This window comes from Trypanosoma conorhini (assembly GCF_003719485.1).
Source record: "Trypanosoma conorhini strain 025E chromosome Unknown Tco_14.4_contig_00072, whole genome shotgun sequence".
Taxonomy (NCBI): domain Eukaryota; phylum Euglenozoa; class Kinetoplastea; order Trypanosomatida; family Trypanosomatidae; genus Trypanosoma; species Trypanosoma conorhini.
In genome coordinates this window covers 26,603-41,764 of record NW_021704160.1, presented here as the reverse complement: position 1 = coordinate 41,764, position 15,162 = coordinate 26,603, and the positions used below count along the sequence as shown (strand labels likewise).

The following is a 15,162-nucleotide window of genomic DNA, read 5'->3' as shown; positions in this document are numbered from 1 at the left end:
TATATATATATATATATATATATATATATATATATATATATATATATATATATATATTTGTGTGTGTGAGAGAGAGAGGGAGAGAGAGTGTGTGTGTATTTGTCTCGTTTGCCTCCTTGTTTTATTTTACTTGCGTTTTGTGGGGAACGTTTTATAAATAATTTTATGAAGTTGATTTGCGTTTTGATTCTTGTTGTTTATCAGTGTTTGTTTGTGCGTGTATGTATGTATGTGTGTGTGTGTGTGTGTGTATCTGTCTGTAGACAGTTGTTTGCTTGTTCGCTTTACTTCCTCCTTCGCTGCTGCGTCGCAATTGTTGTGTTGGCCTGTTGCTCCCCAGGTTGGCAAGATCTGCAAAAGAAAGTAAAGGGAAAAGGAGGCGGCAGGGCACTGGCAGGACACGCGGGCACCATCTCATGCGTCGCACGCACAGCCGACGAAGTACAAACATTTTTTCTTCGTGTTGTTGGTGGTTGTTGTTGTTGGTTTGCTTACTTGCCTGCTTCTCGCCTACCGGTGCGCTGATGCCAGGGGTGCAGCTGCCGCCGCGAAGGCGCTCGCTCAGTAGGCGATTAGCTCCGGCCTGCTCTCGCCGTACACCGCGTAGAAGCGGTCCCAACCACCCCGCAGGACGTACACGGAGAGCGTGCATATCGCCCGCTCACGCAGGGCCGCGGCAAATCGGATGGCCGCCCTCGGCCCCCGAACCTGCGAGAGGTTGCAGTGAAAGACAATCACCGTCCGGCCCTCCTCCTCCAGGGCGGCCGCGAGTTCGTGGATGCGCTGCTCCGACTGCGTCCGCGACGGGAAGTGAATGGAGCCCACGATGAAGCCGTCGCAACGGTCGTCGTCGCGGCAGTCAATGACGGCGACGCTGGCGCACTCCTCCGCGTCATCCAAGAGGGCGGCCAGCTCGGCCGGGTCCATGTACGTGTAGTCGGCGGCCATCCCCTTGTGGCAGGTGGCGACTGTGCGCAACGGTCCTTCTGCGTGGCACGGGTGTGTGCGGCTCGCGAGGAGTACGCCGTGACGCGGGCCGTGGTCCCGTTAACCCTCCGCAGCGGCGTTGAGGACGGCGAGATGCCGGGGGGAAGGGGCGGCAGGCACCCACGCACAGAGTCAAGGCAGACGAAGGAGAGAGATATAGACACGGGCTCGAAGGCAGCCTCAGGGCAGGGGGCAGCGGAAATTCCCATCGCTAAGGTGCACCCACACACACAAGACATACCTGCAGACAGGCACGAAAAGAAAAATACACCAGCGAGGCGCATATTGTCTCCTCTTCTCGGGCGATTTTTTTTCGTCATTTCCGTTTTCTCTCTCGTTGTTGTCGTTGCTGTTTTTTTTTATTTTTGTTTTTTTTTGTGGTGTTTTTTGTTGGTTGGTTCTCGCAGTCAAACTAAAACAAAAGTAAAACAAGAGAAGGACTATGCAATGTGTGTGGGTGTGTATATATATAATATATATATGTATACACCACTGCGCTGCGCTGATGGCGTTCTCCCCACGCGGGAAGGGGGGCGGGCACAAAAAGAGAAAACTCTACAGAGGCAAAGGGACAGCGCGCGGAGTTTACAGGCAGAACGAAACGGCAAGCCGCCGCCCTGCAGGCGGTCAGAGTAGATTCATCAGGGGCAGTGTGAATGCGCCCCGGATGGGCGGGAGAAGATGCTGGGCGTCCTCGTCCTCCAACAGGCGCTGAATCCTCTGCTCCACTGCAACTCGCAGCCCTGAGAGGTTCACCACAAATGCCGCCGCCACGTCGTAGAGCATGTCATACGTGCCAAGGAGAATGCGGGATATGGGTTGTTCTTCCAATACGCGAAAGCCCATGTACAGCATTGCGGCAATATGGGGGTACAGCATCAGGAGCATTGGGCGAACGTGCTGCGCGTAGTGCGGCACAATGTACGGCTGCGGGGTGCAGGCCTCTAAGCGCTGCATGCGGTGCTCACACTCCAGCCGTCGCAGGTGCTGCGTCGCCACATCCACGTACCGCTGCTGGTACGACTCGCGCAGCTTGAACCCCTCCGGGTCCGTCGTGTACGGCGCCACCGCGGTCGCCAGCAGCTCGGCGTCCTCGGGCTCGTCTGTGGCTGTCCACAGTCGCGTCGAGCCGCCCGTCGCACTCGTCCCTGCGTGCAACGAGGCCTCCTCCTCCGCCGGATCCGAGGCGAGCACGGCGGAAGGCCGCCGCAGCTGCTGCTGCTGCTGGCCCATCCAGGCAGAGAAGGAATACGTTTTCTGCTCCAGTTCAACCTGCCGCGGCGTGCGTTGCAGCTCATCCAGCTCCCACTTTTGCTGCGCCACACGGTGGTACATGTCCCGCATGTCCTCCTCTGCAAAAGGCAGCTCCACGCACTCATTCCCGTTCCGCACAAAGTCCTCCATGGTCATGCGACTGCCCCGCATATTCTCATTGTGAAGACTTGTGTGCAGAAACAGAAGAACGCCTGCCATCGCGTTGGCGTCCTTGACCGTGATAGAGCGCGCGTTTTGTGCCCCGTACGCCTCGCCAAAGCGCCGCTGAATCACTGCCCAGACCTGAGCCTCAAATGAGGGACGATCCCACGACATGAATTCACATGTCGTGTCCCGCAACGCAATATCAATGGCTACCCCTTTATAGGAGAACAGCTGCATGTATTCTTGCAGAATGCGGTCACAGTCAGAGTCCTTTAGAACCCGCTCGAAAATCGCACAAAGCGCAGACCTCTCAACCCCTGGATACGTCTTGAGAAACCGAGCAAACTCTGTCCACTTGTTTGCCTCACCCGCGCGTGAAATATAACCCCGCTGCTCGAGCAAACGCATCCCCTCGCGCCATCGCCCACTATTAACGTGCTGCAGCGCCTCCTGTGCAATGCGCTTGTTCTGCAGCAGGCAGTGAATGTGCTTCCAGTGGTAGCCAACCCGCTGTCGCTCGCCCCACCTCTGCGGCCGCTCCGCCGCGTCCGCGCCAGCGGACGACGAGGAGGAAGAAAAAGACACCGCGTCCTCGGACACCCTGGACGTGCTCGTCCCCTGCCCCGCCCTGCCCGCCTCCCAGCCCTTGCTGAGGTACACCTCGTGCCACCGCGTGGTCCATTGGGCGCCTGTGGTGGATTTGCGGAGCACCTGCCCCACCGCCTCACGCATCTGCCGCTGCGCGTAGTTGCGAGGATCCTCCGAGACCCAGCGCAGCATGGACTCCACCAGGTTGTGCGTCGCACTCGCACACGCACTGCGCAGCAACTGCTGCTGGTCCAACGAGAGCCACTCGGGTTCAACGAAGTCCGTGTACGTCATCTCCACAATGAAGTCGACTAGAAGCTCGAGCATGCCGCCGTACTTGGCCGCCGCATCAAAGTTTGGATCGCAGTCGTAGTTGATAAAGAAAGAAACGCAGAGGTGTGGCGTGCCCACGAGCTCGTGAACCATACTCAGCACCGCATGCTTCTGCGAGAAACTCGAGAATTTGGATAGCGCCAGGGGAAACAGCATCACAGCCAGCAAGGCATGGAGCTCCCTGGCGAGGTGGTAGTGACACTTCTGCAGCAGCAGCGTGAGAATGCGCACGCTCGTGGTGAAGAAGGAGGGCGGGACGATGGTCGACAAATTCCTGGCGATGCAGCGAAGGATATCGTACTTCGCCGCAGCCACCACCAACTTCAACCACGCCGCACAGGGGTGTTCGGCGTCGCTGTTTGCCAGAGGAATCTCCAGGAGCACCGCCTCTAGCATCTCCAGCGCCAGCTGACGGACGCGAACCTCGGGATTCTTTTCGCTCGTCGAGCCCGAGCCACGGCACGTCCGTGAAGCCAGCCTGCAGGTGTGTCGGATGAGCCCCAGGAGGTCTTTCAAGGCGCTTGGGAGTGTGCCGTCTGCCCGAAACATCGACAGGGTGTTGGTTCGCACACTATCGTCGAGACTGCTATAAAAAAACTCCGGATGCTGCAAAGAGCCGCGCGACGATGACGTCTCTTCGGTTGCGTACGACCGCAACTGCGCAAGCGGCGGGCTGCCGCTTATAGGGCTTCCTGCGTCATCAACGGAGGGCGTGGGGTAACCCTCAATTTGAATGGGCGTGAAGTCGGCATCCGGCTCCACGTCGTGCATGTAATCATACAGGACTGTGGAAGAGGCAAAGGTGTCAGAGTGAGGCTCGGGAGGCGTCGTTTCTACAAAGGCTCGTGTCACGCGGAGTACACAGAGAAGCAGCAGTTCACGCGCCGTACCTCGTGCGCCTTCGTTCGAGCTCCGCAGTGTTATGTGAAAGCATATCCGCACACAACGGGTGACGCAGCCGCCCGTGAAGAAGGTGAAGTTGTCGTCGCTCACAAGATCATGGACAAGCTCTACGCCCTTGAGCTGCAAAGCCGCGTCGGTGGTGCGGACGAGGAAATCACCCACGGCGGAAACCAGCGCCTCCCCGCAGCGCATCGCCTGTTTATGTCGCGGAGACTCGTAGAGGACAATTGGGGTGTCGTAGGAAATGTGGCCGTGGTGGAGCAGCTGCTGCAGTACCGGCAGCGCGGCCCCCGCCACACGGGTCTTTTTCGCATAAAACGCGCTAAGAAGGACGGAGATGACGGGGGCGGTGACGAACTGCGCTCGTCCCCCCTTCGCCAGGCTCTCCATCGACGCCGAGGCCCGCACGACGGTCTCTCTGAACTCCGGGTCCATCGGCGCGCCAACGGCGGCGGCGCGCCGCATCATGCCGAGAAACGCGCTCAGCGCCTCCAGCGCGGGCGTCATCCCCCGCGCCGCTCTCCGAGTGGACGTCGTGGGGACTGCGGCGCGCGCTTGCTGCTGCTCCCCTCCACCACCTCCTCCTCCCTCCCGCCGCCGCCGCTGCTGCTGCTACGTGTTTGTTCTTCGGTATAAAATGCACCGCCTCGTCGCCCCACACGCAGCAGCCAAAAAAAAAAAGGCGAAAAAAGAAGACAAAAAAACAATAATAACAAATAAATAAATAAAAACAAGGGGGGGAGAAAGACAGAAATCCCTCAAAGTAGAGGATACCTGCAAGGTGGGCACCAACGATGACGGACCCGTACAGCAAAAAAAATGTCTCGGAAAACGAAAAAACAAACAAGACGTCGTTGGTACAAACAAGAGAAAATGGAGAAGAAAAAGTCCAATGCGTTTTGCTGCACCTCAAACGCGTGCATGCAATGTGTCACGTTCATGTAGACGCGTCGCCATGGCGGTGCGCACACATCCCCCGTGCACGCAGACGCTAAGGGGGCGGGAGGTGACACGCACTGCAGAAGCATTATGCCGGTGGCAGCTTAGACTTATCAATGACAAGAACAAGCACTACCCGTCTAGTGCCGAGAGAGAGGGCCGTACTTAGTGAGCAGCTCCATCGTCTTTTCCCACACCTCCTCCTCAAAGGAGTTGTCCTGTTGAAGAGCTGAGTCATCCCCGCCCAGCACGGACGGCGTCGTTGGCGGCTGTGCGGAGGGCGTTGACGGCAATGGGGGTGGAAGTGGCGCCGCCGCGGGGTGACTCTTCGACTGTGTGGGTGTCGCGAGGCGGGCAGTGGGCCGCGGCGAGGCACCCTTCCACGACGATCCCAGTGAGAGCACGTTTGACATGTAATTCGACGCGTCCAGCACTATGGACTCCGCTGCCTGCACCTGCACGCCTTTTGTGGCGCGCCCTTTGGTGCGCCCCTCCCCCGCGCGACGCGCCGCCTCCAACTGCTGCTGGAGATCCTCGATGTGTGCCTCACGCTGCCCGACGAGTTCCTCCGCACGCCGCACGACTGCCTCTTCAAACTCCGCGCCGCGGCGCTGCAGACTCGACTTGAGGCGCAGGCACGTCGTGGCGTGGTCGGAGCGCTCCTCCTCCAGCTGGCGCCGCAGTGCGTCCGCGTCCGCGCGGCTCTCGACAAGCAACGCGGTATACTCCTCCAGGGCGCGCTCCTGAACCGTCCCCCTCAGCTCGTCCCCCTCCGCCGCAGCCACATGAAACGCATGAATCTCGTCACGCAACGTGCGAAGCTCCGTCTCGTAGTGCTGGGCCTCTCGCAGCCGTCGGGTCTCACTCGCGCTCAGCTCCCCGCGCAGCTCACGACACGCCGCCTCGCGCTCCTTGTGCGAGTAGCGCAGCTCCTCCGTGGAGTATTTAATGTACTCTGTGACCACCGAGGCGAGGTGGCGCGCCAACGCCTCAAAGCCGCGCTGCACCGACTGGCGCACCACTGTCGGGACGTCGTCGCCGGCCTCCACCCGCAGCAGGTCCCCCAGCACCACGTCGGCCGCCTCCCCCACCAGCGCCGCACACTTCTCATTCATCACGGTCACAATTCCGGCGATGGCGGAGTCAACCTCCGTTGTCGTGGGCGAGTTGGGGTTTGTTCTCCGTGTCTCACCACGGCAGGCTGCCCGCGTGGGGCCAGACAATGTCGCTAGCACCGCTGGAAGCATGGATAAATCAACGCCCTCCAAGGCAATCGCCTCACGGAGATTTTTAAGGGCCAGTTTGGCAGATTCAGCCTCCTGCTTGTACTTGAGGATCATCGACTCGCTCTGATTGCGATGCGCCTGTACAATAACGTCCACCTGAGCAAGGACCTCGTTTATGTACTGTTCGCGCTCCTCTTGGCTTAGTAGGGCTCCAGAAGCGACTTGGAAATCATTCGTCGCATGTTGGTAGCTCTTGTCCTCCTCGACACCAACCTCAACCGCGTGGCTGTTGCCAACAACGGCGTCCGCCAGCCGTCGATTTGCCCCCAACATGGCCTGCGTTTGCCGCTGCTCCTCTTGCAGCTCAAGCACATGTTGGCGAAGCTGACGGTTCTGCGTCTCTATCTCTATGATGTACCCCGTCATCTCCTTCGGCAGTCGTGCCAGCAGGGCAGGCTCCGTCGACTCTCCCGCCCCCGCAAACGTTGTACCTCGCGTTGCGTGAAAATCCTCGCGTCTAGCAGGCATCCCATAACCATCGCCAGTGCCTTGCCGCGCCTGCGAACGCGCACGTCGATACGTCGTGAGCTTGTCTATTGCCTTGGGCAGCCACGGGGGCCGACTACCGGCATCAACCCCACTCGAGTTCGCCGGGGGCATCGCGCTGCCCGCGCCTTTTCCCTCTTGCAGGGATTTGGCCCGCTCGTACTCCAACAGGCATTTGGGCTGCCGCAACGATAACGTCGGCGCCGCCTGCGTGGTGGTCGGGGACGGCGCCCTCGTGCGCGTGCCGCATGACGGCGAAGGCGACGGCGGTGTTGGGAGGGGCATCGACAGGCACGACCGCAGAGTCCCCGGTCCCGGTAGATTCTAGAGCCAGCGCCCACGCGCCGCGGCGACAGCGCACAGCAGCGGCAGTGTCGCCTTCGTGCTGCGACCTCAAGGCAAAAGGAGGAGGAATCAAAAAAAGAAAGGGAGAAAAAAAAGGTGGGGGGAAGAGGAGCGGAGGAGAGACGGCAAATGGGAACAGCACGGCAAATAAACGAAAAACGAGGGATGGGGAACAGGGGCGGCGGCAAGAGGAAAAGTGATAGTGACCGTGAGAGAGAGAGAGGGAGCGAAAGGCGGCGGCAAAAGAAGAAGAAGACCGTGAGAGGCACCCCGCAAAGGGGCATGGAGAGTTGTGAAAAAGGGGCACGCATGTTGTTTTTTTTTTAATGTTTGGCCTTCTTCATTGGATCTGCCCCCGGCCGAAGGAAGGCAAAACGAAAAAGAAAAGCAAAGAAAAAGGAGAAAGGAAAAAAACGTCAAAGCACCGAAAACCAAAAAAAAAAACCTCCAGAAAGTGCGTTACACGCTGAGCGCGCGGATAGCCACACCCGGCGGGAACACCACCCAAAAGCATCCGCCTTTGTTTTCATCTTCCCTTCGTTTATTGTGTGTATGTGTGTGCTGTTGTTGCCTTCTGTATCCCCTCCCTCCTCTCCCTCCTCGTCGATTTCCTTCCCTTCCCTCCCCTCCTCCACCCGCGCAGTTCAACGACGGCGACGACGCCCCTTGCGCAGAAAGAGGCTGCCGTCAACTCACTACGAATGGCGCCTCCGCCGTCAGCCTGTGTTCGTCACAGTCATTCCTGCCAAAATCATCCACTCGCCCACGTTTTTTACATCATCGTGCAGCATTTTGTTGGCGTCTGCTTCCCGTCCCTCAGGAGCGGCTTCGAGCGCAGAGACCCCAGTGCACCCACCTCAACAGCCACTGGACGCTCGCCACCCTCCACTTCTTTCCGCTCTAAACGAGAAAATACTTGCTGTGATTCCTCTGCATGGGTTGCTTCAACTGACACAAGAACTCCACTATTGTGTCGACTTACTGTGGCGTCTTTTCCAGAGGTCATGGGCATCGTTTTCTCTGTGTGGGCGTTGTTGCCGCTACCGCCCTCGCTGCCGCCACCCCTCGGCTTGAGGTTGCCGCCGGAGGGGACGGACCCCAGGGGGCGCCTCTGGGAGCCCTGCCCCCCACGCCCCGCGGGAGGGTGTTTGCGGGTGGCCAGCGAGGGCGATGTGACTGCCGGCGAAAGCGTCTCCGGATGGGGATGACCTGCAATGGGGACCCTCGAAAGGAAAGGCCTCGCGTTGCGAGCGTCGGGAAGAGTCGCCGTCGCTGTTGGCTTAACGTCTATTTTCCCACTCTCCACGCGCTCTCTCGACGAAGAGAAGATGGCCATGCTGAAGTGACCTGTTCCACTGGCATTGATAAGAAGTGATTCGCTCTTTTCTTCAGGTGGATAGACCCTAAATGCAGCTGCCCCCTTCACGATGCTCGCTCCTGTGCCGAAACGGCTCTTTGGCTTCAAGGAGGCCGCCACACACCCTGGGGCTTGTCGCGGTCGTTTTGCCTTGGCCCTCATGTTCGCCAAGGCCGCAACGTTCCTCGCAGGTTGAGTCGGACTACTGACGCCCTGCAGGACCAGGCGCCCTTCGCGGTCTCCGCACATCCGCGCCCCAGCCCGCGACGACGGCCCAAGCGCGGGATGGCCCCGCGGCGACGAGACTGAGCTTCCGCACTCACACGACGTCGGCCGAGGAGGGCGAACGGCACGCAAATCCAGACGTTCATTCCTAGAATGACTTGTACTTGGGAGGCCATAGCCTTGTCGTGCCATCCCCCGCGTACGTCGTTTTGCTGACGCTGTAGAAACTCCCTTCAGGGAGGGAGTGGGGTCGGGCCCGTTGGGGCTTTGAAAACACAAACCCGCCGCCGGACTCTCCTCAAAGTTCAGCTCCTCCGTCTGCAGTGACCTCCAGTATTCCTCACTCCAGTATTCCTGGTCACTTGTGTCATGCAGGCCGCGTTGCAGCTCCTCCGCAATCGCCTCAGCCCCCTCGCGCTCCGGCGGGAGGAGAAACCTAGAAGACGTGACAGTGCCCGAGGCCTCTTGGAAGTTGCCTCGGCACGGGGCGACCTCGGCCGAGAGGGTGATGGTTGGAAGTACGCCGTTCGGTCCGGGCACGTCTTCGACAGGAATAGCGCCTGCAGCCAGGAGGTCGACAAGGGTGGGGGGCCTGTAGATGACGCGGGGCCTAGACAAGCGAAACTCGCAAAGGTACGGTATCGCGGCGAATAAGTCGATCCCTGGTCCCATTCGTGCCGGATCCGCAGTGGGGTAGTAGGCAGCCTCATTGTAGAGATCCGTCATGTGCGAGCGGGCACACGCATACGCCGCTGCCGGGCAAACAACAAAGGCTGCTTCGCTGCTAGCCAGAGCGTCTCTGGCCGCAAAGCAATAAGAGGAAAGAAGCAAGGAAGGTCCAAGTGTCAGTTTCCTAGACGTCTTCCTGCGACACCTCTCACCCCTCACCTCAGCTCAGCCTGATGTACAGCCCGCTCCCCTTTTTGCTGCTTCACGCTTCCCCCTCCCTCCCCACCCCCCTCCCTGTCCCTCACTCGTCGCGCGCTTCTCGTTTGTTGCTAGTAGTACTACTGTTGTTCCTCCTATCGTGGTCTGCTGCTACTGGGATGTATGAAGATATGGAAGTATATGTATATATATCTGTATCTGTGAGTGCGCGTGTGTGTGAATATACTTTGCGTTTTCTTCTTTGTTTTCTTCGCCAATGCGACTCCGCCGTGCTGTGACACTTCTTCTTTTCCCCCTTTTGTCACCCCGCCTCCCAGCTCCCTCGCCAGGGTGAAGCAACGTGGGCTACGTCGTCACCGCGACGGGAAGTGTGGCCAACGCTTTCTTGTGTGCGCAGCGTCACGCAGCCGCAGATCCCACACCCTACTGGCGCGGCAGGCCAATTCCTGCAGAACAGCTGGAGGCGATGAATGCGGGAAGGAAGGGCAAAAAAAAAACGGGGGCAAAACAGAACACGGCAGAGTGACGCCGCGCGTCAAGAAACGCAAAAGAAAAAAAAAGAGGCGGTGCGGGGTAAGGGAGAGTGCCCCTGAGGCGTTAACGTTTACCGCGCGTGCCGCGCGACGTGCGGAGAGGTAAATGTAAAGAGACGCGCCACAGTAGGAGAAGCAGGAGGGTGTGTGTGCGTGCGTGCGTGTGAGTGTGTGTGGTAAAACCGCACTTCTTCTACAGGTGCCGTGGGGCCAAGGCAACGGCGCTTCCGCCCGCTTCTTTTGCACTTCACTTTGTCATTTTTGCTTCCTCCTCCCTTTTCCCTCTCCTCCGCCTTTTATTTGGGCTTCCCTGTTTCTAGTTTTTGTTGTTTTCTTCTCGCTCGTTTGTTTGCCGTTGAGGCGCGATGGTCCTCTTAGGTCCCCCCCTCTGCGTCCTACCGGTGCATTTTTTTTCGTTCATTTCTCCTCCTCTTCTCGCCGTGAGTGTGTGTGTGTGTGTGTGTGCCTCGTCGCGTCTCCTGGCGACTTCCGCGACTTCCCGTCGTCCCCAAGTGCCGGGCGCGAGTTCACTTCTGCGCCCTGTCGTGGTACGGGCACGGTCGCTCCCGCCCGCACGGCTTTTTGCTGCGCTTGAGAATGGCCTCGCAGAGCAGCGGCTCGCGCTCCTGCGACGCGGCGACGGCGGCGGCGCGTCGCGGCAGCGTCGCCGCTGACGTGGACCCCACGCTCCCACTCTCCGCCCCAACCCGCATCGACGCGGACGCGAACCGCTGCTGTGCGGCACCGCCGCCGCCGTCACGACGGGAGCTGCCGCGCCCCCCGTCGTGGACGATGCCGAGCGAGGCGACCGGGGTGGGTGCGAAGGTCACCGCGTTCAAGTCTCGCTGGAGGCTGCCGCCAACGGCGTCCAGTGGCCTCTCGTCGCGGCGCCAGGCCGAAATGCGGGCCGTCGTGCGGGCAACGTCCTCATCAAGCTCCTGCTCCTCGCTCTTCAGTGGACCGCCGGAGACCGCGGAGGCGTGAGGCGGAGGCACCTGCGGCGTCTGACGCGAATGCGGGGGCTGGGCATTGTAGGCGCCGGGCCCGGGCGGCCGCGCCGGCTCGCCGGCGTCAAGCCCCTGGCGAAGGCCGAAGGACGTGTTGCCATTCGGCATGAGGCCACGCAAATGCAACGCAATCACCTGCACCCGCTGGGCATCTATCGCATGACACGAGGCGAGCCTCTCACACATCCGCAGGGCGTCCGCGTAACGCCGCATAAGGATGTAGAAGTCCATCAGTAGCACGTTCGACAGGGAGGCATTTGGGCAACAGCGGAGAATAGACTCAACGACGCTCTCCTCCGGCGACTGCGGTGCAACAAGCCCGCTCAGCAGCCGCACACTTTCGGTCTGCAGCGCCGCCATGCCGAGGGCGTGGGTCGCGGCATTCCTCCAGACAGTGCCACGGGACCGGCGGTACAACGCCTCCAGCACCTTGGCGTTGCCACGGCGGTAGGCCAAAAAGAGAAGCTTCACGGCCACCGAGGGGTCCATCGCCACCACGCTGGAAAGCGTCAGCACAGGACCCGTCAACTGAAACACCAACTCATAGGCCCCAGCGTGCGTCAATCCGTTGATGAGGCCGGGAACGAGGTCCAGGAGGGGCGGGCACCCAGCGCCGTACGCCGCGCCAACCGCGGTGGGGTTCAAGCGGTGGTCCGCCACAAAGGCCAAGTAGGCCCAGACGTCCACACTGAACGGCAGACAAAAGTTGTCTAGGAATTCCCCACGAATGGAGTCAACTTGGGAAGACTCATAATGCACCGCCGCGGACTCCTCTTCCTCCAGTTGCTGCTGCTCCTCTTGTTGCCCCGCATGGACGCAGTAGAGTACAAGAAGTGCTGCTGCTGGCTCCACTGTCGTCATCTGCTGCACCACGCCCCGCAGCGAGCAAAGATCCGAGCACCGCATCTGTGCGAGGATTGCGTCAATGCACATCGCTGGTGCTGCCTCAGGTGATCCCCAGAGGCTCAGTGCCTCCATGTTCCACGCGGGGGCCAAGTCCATCTCCCGTTCAAACTGGCTGCGCAACTCCGTCTGACACGTGCAAGCAGAGTGACGCGCCTCTTCTAGTCCAAGTGCCTCGCGCAGTGGCACGTCAAGCCGGTCACCAAACCCTGTAGAGTGCAGAAGTCGATAAACAGACAGACGTATGTACACACTGTGGAGTCGCTTAATAAGCTGCATAGAGATGCTTTGACCTGGCTGCATCTCCTTGTTAAGCTCACGCTCCCGGTGCAGCGTGGCCACCAAACTGTGCTGTATCTGAAGCAGCTGGGAAAGTGCCCTCTCTGTGGTGGGGAGATCCGACACCTTGGCGGCCGTCGACTCAATCTCCTGCACACTGGATTCGCAGCTCACGCGCAACCCAGCAAGTTTGTCTGGCGCGGCACGAACGACTTGGTGACTCAGCAGGCGAGGCTGGGAGTCGTCAAAGAGAAGCACGCTGGAGTTCTGCCGCAGCGACATCACACAGAGGGGAGATCCACCTAATTCGCTCTGCACAAGCAACTCGTACGCGCACTGCTTAAACGAGAAGCCGTGGACGTGGCCACTCCACAGCAGCGTGCTATGCGTCCAGTCCGTGGCCGGGGTGGGTGGCTGGTAGGGCCCGTTAAGGCTGCGCACCGCCAGGGCCCTAAAGTAAACCGCCGTCGTGGTTTGAAAGACAATGTGAACCCCGCATGTGCGGTTCTCGCCCGCCATGAATGCCCCTACCGGAGTCACCGCGTCCGCTGGGAGGCGCAACTGCTCGCTGAGAAGCCGCACCGGGGCGGCCTCCTCCCCCGCCACAGGCTGTGGAAACCAATACCCGTGCAACGTGAGGTCGTCGCAGAGCACCCACAACGTTGACCCACACGCGAACGTGGCCTCCCTTGGAGCTGCGCCGGAGGAAAGCTGCAGTGTGTGAAGAAGAAACCCCTGCATGGTTCCGTCGCCCACCTCACGCACCTCAAGCAGCGCCACGCTGCCATCATCCAGAAGCGCAAGCAACTCCAAAGGGTGGCGCCCACGAGCCACTCGCAGCACGCAGGCGCTCCCAAAGTTCCATACGGTATCCACCGTGCACGCCTCGTCGCCACGCACGCATGCAAATAACTCAGCCGTGCCAAGCGTATAAATAGCAACGTCTTTGGAGTCTACGCGGAGGCAAATCAAGGAGTGGCGTGGCACCTCCGCGTTGCTCTTCATGGGGGGCAACTCATGCAGCGCTAGGAGCTGTGAGCCGGCAACGAAGGCGAGTGTTGCCTTCCGACCTCGGCCTGACCCGCAGCTGGCGCAGCAGGCCACCACATTTGCCGCACTGTCCGCCGCATCCATCACCTCGCCAGCCTCATCATTGAGTTTTACGTCCGTCAGCACGGTGCCGCTGGCCGAGAGCAGAAGCACCCTGCTACCGCGAATACTACAGCGTCGATTTCGGCCTGTAGAAACGGCCAACACGTTGCCGCCAGCGAAGGACCCCCAATCCACAGGGGTTGTGGTGATACGCCGCACTTCTGTCATTTTGAAGCAATTCTATCAACTCCCGCGCCTCCACCCCCTTCGTCCTTCTCGCCCAATGTGTTTTTTGCTTTTATTCCCTTTTGCCCCGCTTTCGTTTCTCCTCCTTCACCGCACCCCTACGTGCAGGTCACGCGCGTATGCTAGTGGCACCTTCTCGTCTCCTCCTCCGCGCACCGTGTGTGGGTGCGTGTGTGCGTGGCAATGAGCTTCCCTTCCGTTGCAGATGCCAGCAAAAAGAGACGACAGAGCAGTGGGTATGAGGCAGTTCGCATTTGTTTTTTGTCTTTGTCATTTTCTTTTATTTTTTTACTGGCAAACGACGCAAAAAACGACGGCGCGTCAGATCGAGCGTACTTTTTGCACTGGCCCGTCGCCCCGGCAGAGCGGAGGCGGAGTGCAGCACCAACAGCGGCAGGCAGAAAAAAAAAGAAGGGGGGAGGGGAAAAAACCCACATGGAGAAGTGGCTCACGCACGACGCGAGGGCCACGCGTCTGCCAGTCGCAGAAATAGACGTCCGCACAGTTGCGCGTCGTGCAGCGCGTCGTGTCGGTTGTCCCTCCCCGACGCGTCAATGCCGCAGAACTGGCAGCTGCGCGTCAGGTCGGCCGCCTGGTGCGGGTACAGCGCGCGAAACATCGCCTGCGTGCAGGTGAGCGGGGAGTCTTTGTCCCACACCACCCGCCAGCCGACAGCCGCCCCCGCCCGCTGCAGAAACGAGGCGTCGAAGTTCGCGTTGTGGGCAATGACGGGCGGCAGCGCGAGCGTACCGCAGGCAGCAGACGCCGTCGTGCAACACGTCGTGGCGGCCGCATTGTCGGATCGGCTGCGGTGCCGCCCGTCATCGCCCGGCAGCGTCGGGCGCAAACTGCCGTCGAGTTGGGCGAGAAATGCGGCAAAGTCTGCGAGGACGTCGGCAAGCGGCGGGGCATCACGCAGCATTTGCAGCGAGAGGCCGTGCACCGCTTCCGCGCGGGGGTTGCCGGGCCGCGACGGCCGCACAGTGCGGGAGAAGAACCGCGTGCCCAACACCCAACGACGCAGCGTCGTGCCGTCCCAACGCAGCTCCACCGCACCGATGGAGACGATCTCGTCACGCTGCGCAGAAAACCCCGTGGTCTCGAGGTCAACGCACACCGCGCTCACAAACGCAGGCGGACGTGGATGCAGCAGCGTGCGACGCAGCAGCGCGGGCTCGCCACGGGAGGGTTCCGCGGGCCGTACATGTCGAGAGCCGTGGCAGGCGGGGTGAGCCACCGCCGCGGAAGGCCGCTCCTCGGACGAGCTCGCACTCGGCTCCGCCCGCGCCGGCTCCGCTGCAGCGAATGCGTGGCGCCAGGACGGTGGAAGCGACAGCAGCACCTCG

General features: G+C 60.4%; 6 protein-coding genes across 6 annotated transcripts, besides 18 other annotated features; all 6 read right to left on the bottom strand.

Annotated features, from left to right (window-relative positions):
- Positions 1-57: a microsatellite.
- A 10-nt stretch (positions 58-67) lies between these two features.
- Positions 68-88: a microsatellite.
- A 115-nt stretch (positions 89-203) lies between these two features.
- Positions 204-261: a microsatellite.
- Positions 262-461: 200 nt separating this feature from the next.
- Positions 462-485: a microsatellite.
- Positions 486-561: 76 nt separating this feature from the next.
- Tco025E_01990 (As/Sb Reductase) lies at positions 562-948 on the bottom strand (the record flags this gene model as incomplete). Its single annotated transcript, XM_029368926.1, has 1 exon — positions 562-948. The coding sequence occupies one exon, from the start codon at positions 946-948 to the stop codon at positions 562-564; it is 387 nt and encodes a 128-aa protein (XP_029230956.1).
- A 375-nt stretch (positions 949-1,323) lies between these two features.
- Positions 1,324-1,339: a microsatellite.
- Positions 1,340-1,379: a sequence feature (A-rich).
- Positions 1,380-1,449: 70 nt separating this feature from the next.
- Positions 1,450-1,474: a microsatellite.
- A 140-nt stretch (positions 1,475-1,614) lies between these two features.
- On the bottom strand, positions 1,615-4,737 carry Tco025E_01989 (uncharacterized protein; the record flags this gene model as incomplete). Its single annotated transcript, XM_029368925.1, has 1 exon — positions 1,615-4,737. The coding sequence occupies one exon, from the start codon at positions 4,735-4,737 to the stop codon at positions 1,615-1,617; it is 3,123 nt and encodes a 1,040-aa protein (XP_029230955.1).
- Positions 4,738-4,900: 163 nt separating this feature from the next.
- Positions 4,901-4,915: a microsatellite.
- Positions 4,916-4,959: a microsatellite.
- A 350-nt stretch (positions 4,960-5,309) lies between these two features.
- Tco025E_01988 (uncharacterized protein) lies at positions 5,310-7,226 on the bottom strand (the record flags this gene model as incomplete). Its single annotated transcript, XM_029368924.1, has 1 exon — positions 5,310-7,226. The coding sequence occupies one exon, from the start codon at positions 7,224-7,226 to the stop codon at positions 5,310-5,312; it is 1,917 nt and encodes a 638-aa protein (XP_029230954.1).
- Positions 7,227-7,473: 247 nt separating this feature from the next.
- Positions 7,474-7,519: a microsatellite.
- Positions 7,520-7,652: 133 nt separating this feature from the next.
- Positions 7,653-7,698: a microsatellite.
- A 155-nt stretch (positions 7,699-7,853) lies between these two features.
- Positions 7,854-7,919: a sequence feature (G-rich).
- A 139-nt stretch (positions 7,920-8,058) lies between these two features.
- On the bottom strand, positions 8,059-9,594 carry Tco025E_01987 (uncharacterized protein; the record flags this gene model as incomplete). The annotated part of the gene is made up of 1 exon (XM_029368923.1): positions 8,059-9,594. One exon carries the CDS (start codon positions 9,592-9,594, stop codon positions 8,059-8,061), a length of 1,536 nt encoding a protein of 511 aa, XP_029230953.1.
- A 212-nt stretch (positions 9,595-9,806) lies between these two features.
- Positions 9,807-9,844: a sequence feature (G-rich).
- A 588-nt stretch (positions 9,845-10,432) lies between these two features.
- Positions 10,433-10,465: a microsatellite.
- Positions 10,466-10,729: 264 nt separating this feature from the next.
- Positions 10,730-10,754: a microsatellite.
- Positions 10,755-10,816: 62 nt separating this feature from the next.
- Positions 10,817-13,798, bottom strand: Tco025E_01986 (uncharacterized protein; the record flags this gene model as incomplete). Its single annotated transcript, XM_029368922.1, has 1 exon — positions 10,817-13,798. One exon carries the CDS (start codon positions 13,796-13,798, stop codon positions 10,817-10,819), a length of 2,982 nt encoding a protein of 993 aa, XP_029230952.1.
- A 174-nt stretch (positions 13,799-13,972) lies between these two features.
- Positions 13,973-13,996: a microsatellite.
- Positions 13,997-14,070: 74 nt separating this feature from the next.
- Positions 14,071-14,105: a sequence feature (A-rich).
- Positions 14,106-14,264: 159 nt separating this feature from the next.
- On the bottom strand, positions 14,265-14,738 carry Tco025E_01985 (exonuclease; the record flags this gene model as incomplete). Its single annotated transcript, XM_029368921.1, has 1 exon — positions 14,265-14,738. One exon carries the CDS (start codon positions 14,736-14,738, stop codon positions 14,265-14,267), a length of 474 nt encoding a protein of 157 aa, XP_029230951.1.
- Positions 14,739-15,080: 342 nt separating this feature from the next.
- Positions 15,081-15,114: a microsatellite.
- Between the last annotated feature and the right edge of the window lie 48 nt (positions 15,115-15,162).